Source organism: Athene cunicularia (genome assembly GCF_003259725.1).
Source record: "Athene cunicularia isolate RWA chromosome 5 unlocalized genomic scaffold, athCun1 chr5_part1, whole genome shotgun sequence".
In the NCBI taxonomy this organism is placed as follows: domain Eukaryota; kingdom Metazoa; phylum Chordata; class Aves; order Strigiformes; family Strigidae; genus Athene; species Athene cunicularia.
The window spans coordinates 36883654-36892193 of NW_020799101.1; the positions used below are offsets into that span (position 1 = coordinate 36883654).

Here is an 8540-nt window from a genome sequence, read left to right on the forward strand (position 1 = left end):
ATACGTTTCAAAAACATCTCAAATTCTGTTTTCATTCACATTAAAATTTTTTTTCTGGTCAGACAAGTGCCAGAAGAAGGAAAGTATCTTGGTCAGCAGACTCAGTCTATGAACCCAAAGCCACATTACCTAAACCTAGAGGAAAATTATTTTCTGCAGCTCCCCTAGCTCTTTTGGCTGGGCACCCTCAAGAGGGGGAGAATTAGGTTTGTTCTTGGATATTTTAAATTTAAATGATAAATTTATAAGTCTAATCGTGGGGAAAATGGGGCTATTTGTAAACACAGCACAAAAGATCTGAGACTGAGAGAAAATAAACAGGGAGCCTCTTTGCACGTTTTCACCACCATCCCTTTTCCAAGCAAAAGTGCATCTGTGACACTCTGATGTTGGTCTTGAACAAAACCTTTCCTCATTTACTGTGACTGTACCTTCTTAGTAAACCAGGACTTTGCTAATGCCCCAAAGTCCTTACATCATCTCCAGAGCTGTGAAACAGAGTGTATTCTCTCCATGTAGCTCTAATCAAGGTAAATCACAAAAGCTCACTGTCACATAAGACTGCTCAAGAAATCTCTTTATAGCAAACACAGCAAGAGCTTGAAGAAATAACTTCATTGGCATTTGTTCTATATTGCTTAATGTCTCCTTAGGGGCCGTGGCTACCATCCCAAACATTTCTATGGCTTGCGTGGCTACATCCTTTTCCTGTGAATCAACATTGGCATCTGCTCATCCAGAGTATTCAGAAGAAATATTTGCTGTTGCCTGGAGACTAAGACAGGAGAAAATGTATCAGGAGTCCTAAACTATTTTTGCAGCTCTTTCTCTGATATTGTGCCACTGCCAGGCAATCCCCTTCACTTAGCAGTGGTATATCTAACAGGGTTTTAAACCTGTGGAATAGGTAGTTATATTTGCCAAGTGCCTGAAATACCTGTAAAATCCTCCCAGGCCCACACGTGAAAGGTGTCATGTAGAAGTACAAAGTGCATCGACTACTTAGGCCAAGCAGACTCCACCTGTCTTTGTCAGCATCATCACTGCTTGCTCTTTCTGTCCTCTCTGGGTGGGAGATAAACCCTGCAGAGACAGAACGACTCCACTGAAAAACATCCGACTGGCTCATTTGCTGACCAGTGGTCTGGTAGCACTGGAGGTACAGCAAACATACCATACCTATGGCTTTGCCTCCGCCTGGCCCGTGTGGTAGAGCTTTAAATATGCACAGAAATGCTGAACCCTGAAATGTTTCCACCGACCCCAGTTGTTGAAACTTTTCACATCACACCGACAACCACTCACATATGTGGGGTATGAGGAAACTTCCTTCCACCTAGAGGTGCAAGAAAACTCTGGAGCTGGCAGTCACGTGCTCCGCACAGCCTTACAACCCGCAGGATCCTGCATGGAAAAATTTCACTTCCATGTGTTGACTAAGTTAATGTGGTGGGGATAGTGGGCGGACATAAAATGAAACTATGAAAAGAGATTAATTTGCAGCTGGAGCCCAGGCAGGGAGAACTCCAGTCCTCTGTTTGCTCAGAAAATGGCAGCTTTGACCAAAAAGAAGAGGTTAAGGTAGTGGTAGTAAAAAAAAAAATAAAATAAAAAAAATAATCAAAACCAGGGGGAAAAAAAAGCAGCAAAAGTTAAGCAAAGCTTCTCTGGAAATTAAGATGTGGAATTCAAAACATTTGCAGTATAATAAACCCAGGCGAGCCCATAAAGCTGCACCAGCCAAAAGGAGCTCTGTTCTGCCTACGAGGAAACCCGAACCGGCGTCACGCCTGGCAGCAGCCGCCCGCAGCCCCGCTTCCTCCCGCCTCATTGCAGAGTTGTCTTGCTCGCTGCCCTCGGCTATGTTTAACGCGGCGTCTGTTTCCACTCTAACCCCTTCAGTTTGGAGGGGGAGGATATAAATCAGCTGCGGAGCTGCCCACAGGGCTTAGTCACAGCAGGTATTGGTTTAGGGTGTCTTAGAGGAACTTTTTTTTTTTTTTCTTTTTCTTTTTGCTGGAAGTATTCTAGGGAATAAGCGTCAGCTTTGTGAGGAACAGGCATTGCTTAACAGGCCAGAGAGTCGCCAAACAAAGGACATTTTACATCACCAGGCAGCATCGTCTTCTAACGTTTTGGGCTGAACTCAGCCTCGAGCGCAAGGGCTGTTCCACAAGTTCCCGTTAGACACTTGCAGTGTCCCCACCAAGCCTGCTGTCTTTTCCGGTGTTCCCAGCCCTGGAGATATCCTCTGCAACTGGTGTCACCCCATCCTTCCAGTTGAACTCCTCAGCACTAGTTCTGCCATTTTCTTCCCATTTATGGCTGGTTCATACCCCTCAAACAACTTCTGCTATGGGCTCCTCCTGCCCCTCTTCTGTGGGGGCCAGGTAAGGAAGGTACCATTCTTCACTCTTCATTTTTCACCTGTTTTCACTTGACTCACCACACTTTTCCCTGTCACCAGAGCACCTGTCATCACACCACCTTCCCACAGCAGAACTGCCTCCCTGGCCCCACCGCAGAATACAAGACCATGTCTTGATATTTGCCTATTGTTACGCAGGGCATGAGGAGCCTCCCACAAGCACACGCCCCTCTCTCCCTCCCAGGCAGGTACTAAGGCTGTGCTTTCGTGTCAGTGCCACCCCTGGACATGTCTGTAGCCCCCAGCCCCCGCAACACTTCTGGCACTGAAGCCAGGAGCCTCTTTGCTCACACACAGACTGCTGCACCTTCTCCTAACGCCTCTTTCTCCAGACACAAGCACACACTAGCTTTCCCCAACACAGGTCACACAAATTGCAGCAATTAGCAAGTGTAAAGGGCATGCTGTGGTTTTCGCATGTATTACTGCATCTTAATACTCATTCATATCCTTGGGCAATAGTCATCAGACGATAGTATCCAGCAGGCTACATTATCCAGACCTTCCCCCCAACGCCGCTGCTCCTAAGCCCCGCTGGAGAGACCCGGTTCGTTGGCCTTCGTGCTTCCAAACACCGTTAGGAAGCTTCAGAGTTGAGACAGCCTGGCTTCTCTCTCACCCTTGCTAGCCCCATGCTGTGGGGACTTTAGCTCTTGCCTTGCTCCCAATGTCTGAGGGTGACCCCATCATTTCCTGCCCCCCACCACCTCCCCTCTGCTGTGCAAGGCCTGGCACAGACAGATCTTCCCTGCATAATTTGCAACACCAGCTCTGAGTCCCATTTGCAGACTATTGCCCACCCTGTGCAGGAACTGTACAGACTGAAAATTGGAGCCAGCTCATAACAGTCCTCCAGGCGTAGTTTTACTGTTCTCCGCTTCTGCAAGTTCTTTCCCGCGCTGCCTCCCAATTTCATGACTATGTTGATGAGACAAATTCTGTCAGGACCAGGAACTTGGAGCATTTCAGGGTTCTTTCTATATGGTATTTTTTGTTACTTGCAGTCTGGCACACCATGTCTACGTGCAAGTGATGCTAAACAAAGGTTGTCCTAAACTAGATAGTGAAGTTCACAACTCCCTTTAAAAACAACAACAACAACAAAGTAACCCTGTTTGACTTTGCAACTCTCACCTACAGAGAAGTTCAGGAAATGAGGCAGCCTCTGTTTCTAAAGCTCCCGATTGCAGAACTGAAGATGTTTTGGTACAAAAGCCTGGCCCAAAGCAAGGGAACAGCCAGTATAGTCACTGGAACACCTACAACTATTGTAAGAATTAAGAAGGAGGGAGGCAGCTACAGGAGTGGGATCTGAGACACCTGGAGCTCTGCAGATCAAAGTCATCACCTTGCTCCTTACCAAAAGGCAATTGGCACACACAGTCATACACGCTGGCTGTAATTTCCAAAGACAGCTAGACACATTGAAGGTGGATAGCACTAGAGGCTTCAAAGCCAAAAAATAAGTGACAGCTAATGCATGGGAGCCCAGAGGCAAAGACCCCGTCTGCTTACAAGGAGCCCATGGCAAGCATCCATGACTAACAAAAAGTACAGGAGGAGGAGAAAGAGCCACCATAGGCATCCCACCAACCATGGCAAACTGCTAGGGGACACAGATGCTAACCCTATGAGAAACAGCACGGACAACTCATCCATGGTAAATCCAAGGAAGGATAAGTCCTTCCAGCCAAGCTGCTGCCATATATCCAAGCTGCAGTGAATGCTAATGGATCGGATCAGGCAAATCCCTGCATTGCTGAAGGCTCTTGCATGCTCGCGCTCTCTCAAATTACTACGTAAAGTAAACTTCTGATGCTGCCTGTTCTGCTCTTCACTATCCCCTGCATGACCTAGCTCAAAGTTAGTTTCAAAAAGCAAAACACTGAGTGATAAATCTTTTATCATTAATAAACCCACAGGAGAAAAACGGTGCTGGCTTCTCAGAACCAGCGCACTGAAAGGACAAGGGAAGTACACGGGTACCGTGAGCGAAGACCTTTTAGCACAGCTTCCCAGTTGTTTGCCATACCAATAGCACCATGTAACTAATACAGCTATTTTCTTCATCAATTATTAACTGGGCAAAGACTATTTGTTTGAAGAGCTGCACAGAAAGTCCAGAGAGGAAGCAAGCAGTTTCAAGCTCCACGTGCACAGCCTGCAACAGGGCTTGGGATCCTCTCCAGATCAGATATGCCTCGCTCTTCAGGGGCCAACAGCTCAGCTTCCAGCAGCGGAGAAGGAGGCAGAGCTGGGTGCTTACCGCAGCCGGGCACAGGTCTTCCAGGTAGAAGCCCATCTCTCATGTGGGCCCCATGGCCTTTGTGACCAGGGACAAGGCTGTGGTTAGCAGTAGGTGTCTGAAGGCCACTGAGCAGTACCCAGGCTGTGCCCGAGGCTCTTCTCTCAGGGATCAGCATGCAGACTGCACCGGTGCTAGTTACGTCAGCACCTACTGAGCAAACTCCCCATACAGCTTTTGCACCCTTCATGGGAACCAGCTTCTACCAGCCACACTCCCCTTCCACCATCTTTCCTCCACCTAGCTCACCTTTATTGCCAGACCACACAAGAAAGCATGCTGCATAAAGCCAGCAGCAGGGAAGGTAAGCCTTGAGGTATCCTGCAGTTTTAGTTTGGCAGGAATTTTTCCAACGTAAATTAGGAAATGTCTCTCCTGAACACTGAGGCATGTCAAGACAGCTGGAGGACTGGTGGTTCGGCAGCAATATTCCACCCCTGATTTGGAAGAGAGCTGGAACTGTTTCAGATGAAGAACGTCAAGCTTACTCCAGAGCAGAGCTCAAAGGTGAAAACACAAGATTTACACCAGGAGCAGCACTGACAAAGAAGTACCCTTAAACAAAGCTACTGACTTCAGAGGTTTCTGGGGTTGCTGACTGATACCTTCAAGGGGTACGAGGGCTTGAATGCGATAGCAGGGTGATCTGTGTGCACAGAGACCTTTGCTGGGGTCCATGTTCCTCTCCCATGCAAAACACTGAACAGCTGCTCTGCCAAAGCAGACCTGTACCACTAACAAGCCATGCCTGAGATCTGGGAAATCTGTAACCACCCACCTGTAATCCATCCCACTTCAGCCTCACTCAAACCATGCACAGGCTCTCCTTGAGGGGGAAAAGAGCTGTGCTAGAACACAGGGCCCAGGAGCTACAAAAGCCAATCCAAGGTTTAAGATACACTGATCAGAAAGTTTGCAGGAACAGACTGAGTGACTCAAGATGGGAGGAGGACTCCATAAGAAACAGAGAGGGCTAGAGGCCACCAGGGTAGGTCACATCAGGTTATTTAGTGCCATTGATCTGTGAACCCACACACTTGCAGGGCTGACCCAATGAATCAGCGGGGAATGACAAGAGGGATGCCTGAGCACACAGTGGGCAGGCACCTCAAGGGTCAAAAGGAGGAAAGTATCTCCATTTGTGTGGTTGTCTAAAAGCAGCCCCTGGATTTTTACAAGTAAAACCATCTCCACTGTCAGTTTCTTGAAAAAACTTGGGGTTTATTGATTTAAACTGCAAACAGTCGTTACAAAAGAGATTCTCTTTTAAATAAACTCACACAAAGAGGAAGAAAAAGCAATGTAGTGAACAGTAACAGGGGGGAAAAAAAAATTACATTCATCGTTCTCTTTGTGCCAGTCCCATTCACCTCGGCAAGGAAAACTCCAAACTTGGAATACAGAAACGCAAAGACAAACTGTATTTGGAATGTCTTCAGATAGGCACTTTGAGCCCAAGGCTTTTCTCCTTGAAGAATCTACACAAAAGGAGGAAGAAAGATCTTCCTTCCACGCTGTCTCACAACAGAGCTCAGGTATGTACATTCTAAAGCCCAGGTAAGCAAGACCCAGGGGAGGGGAAGAGGGTAAGAAGAAAGGCAAAGAAGCACATTAACTCAATTTGCAGTCCAACACAAAAAAGGGGGGGAATTCTAAAATAAATAATCCAAACACAGTTTTTGCATTTTTTTAAATTAATTTTTCATTTTTTAAAATAAAATAACCAAAAAAGTGTAAAGTTACAAAAAATGTCATTGTAGTATAATATATTAAACTGTGGGGGAAAAAAGGAAAAAAGACACTTCACAATCTTAAGATTAATATGGAAGATCATAATTTAAACATAAAAGAATATATTCTATGGATTCATCATCCCGATAAATATGAACAAAATTAACAAAAAAGCATAGGTTTTGGCAATAAATACGTTTTGATAAGTTAAATAAGCTTTCTTATATTGTTGTGCAGTGACAAGCAAAATTTGCTCTCCAATTTCTGAAAAGTTATACAAAATTAAAAACCCAGAAAAAAATAATAAAAAGCTTGGCGTGAGTGCTCTAAGATAGGTCTAAAGTACTCTAGAGCAAAACCATTAAAGCTATGTCTACTGGAACTTTGTTTACACGAACTTGTGTGTGGAATGACTTCCATCGGCCCCACCCCCTCTATTTCTTTATTTGTTTTAAGATGTCACATGAATACACGGGGAACTTTTAGCACCAAAATCAAGTCTCTCCTAGTCCATCTGGTTTTTGTTTTCTTGTTTTGTTTTCTTCCTCCCAGTCGAAGTCCCACTCATGTTACAATCTTTGTCCGTTCTCAGCTTTTCTTCCTGCAGACCTGAGCGGATCTAGGCAAGATTAGTCTTTAAGGGGAAGAGGGGGAAGAGGACTGGATGTTAACGCCTGCCCACATGCCTGCAGCCTAGCGGAAACTGGCCAGTCGGGAAGGGACTGGGAGAGGGCAATGCAGTACATGGCCAGTGGAGGGAGCTGGATCCGGACATTTCCTGCACATCTGGAAGTGCACAGAGCTGCTGGTGCCCTCTGCAGCTGGAGAGGTAATACAGTCACAGTGAAAGTGTTAAAGGCACTAATTTTGTAAACGTTATTGCTTTTCATCGTAATTTGGCACTTATGGTTTAAGCCAGTGGGTCTACGGCAGGCAGGCGGACACATTAACATCCAGCTCAGACTACTGAGGAAAGGGTGGGGGGAGTTCAGCTTAACATTGTAATAGAGGTGGGGGAGGGGGGGGAGCAAGAGGAAACCCCAGATTAGTCGTCAGAGATGGAGAGTCTGCTGAAGATGGGAAGACGTCTTGAGGTGTCCAGGATCGGGGAATCTGAGCCGCTGTGGCTGCTGCTGGAGCTGCTCAGATAGCCCTCCTGGTCAGAGAGGGAGTCCTGAGGACTGGGCGGCGAGTCAAACATGTTGGGGGACTCGGACATGGGCCTGAACAAGAAGGTGGTGGGGGAGCTCCCGCTGGGCACCTGCACCCCCATGCTGGGAGCGAAGAGACTGACCAGCTCCTGGCTGGAAAAGGTGAAGGGGTTGCTGGCGCAGTCAGGCAAGGTGGGGGAGCCCAGCAGGTCGTCGGCGCTCAGCATGGGCGGCGGGGTGATGGAAGTGGGGCTGTCCAGCAGCCCGCTGGCAGCAGTGCTGGGGAAGCCGGCGAAGCTGAAGCTGTGCTGCAGGCGGGGTCTGTCAGTGACAGGGGGCTCCCGGCTCCCCGCCACGGCGCGACGCTCCTCCGCGTTGTGGATGAAGTGGCAGCGCGGCCCGTAGGGGCAGAAGCCGATGGTGTGGAAAGTGCGGCAGAGCTCGGTCTTGTACTTGGGGTGGCGGGTGAGGCTCCGCAGCTCGTGGATGCCGTGGGCGAACTGGCACTTGTCGCCGTACTTGCAGGCGCCGTTCTCCTCGAAGGGGCGGCACAGCTCCGTCTTGTAGCGGCTGGAGTTGACCTGTCCCCCGGGCTGCTTCTGCTGCAGCAGGCGCTCGCCGCCCTCGGAGAAGGAGCGGTCCCGGAAGCGGCTTTCCCGGGGGCCCAGCATGGGAGCCGGCTCCCCTTTCAGGCTGCTGAGGAGCTGGTTCTGGTGGAACTTGGAGTTGGGCAGGGTGACAGAGTGCCTCCTAGGGAACCCCCCGCCGGCCGGGGTGCCCACCGCCTTCCTGTCCAGCAGGCACCCGCCGACACCCGAGGGGTTGTAATTCAACATCTTGTTGCTCTGCAGGGAGAAAACAAGGGCCGGTCACTGCCACCGCCTCCTCCGGCCTCTCCCGCGTAGCCCCAGCAGCCCCCCGCGGC

The 8540-nt window shown here is 48.6% G+C and overlaps 1 protein-coding gene across 1 annotated transcript; it reads right to left on the reverse strand.

The window, feature by feature from the left end:
- Positions 1-5933: 5933 nt before the first annotated feature.
- ZFP36L1 (ZFP36 ring finger protein like 1) lies at positions 5934-8529 on the reverse strand. The gene has a single exon (XM_026850020.1). It carries the CDS (start codon positions 8449-8451, stop codon positions 7510-7512), a length of 942 nt encoding a protein of 313 aa, XP_026705821.1. The 5' UTR covers positions 8452-8529; the 3' UTR covers positions 5934-7509.
- Positions 8530-8540: the final 11 nt, after the last annotated feature.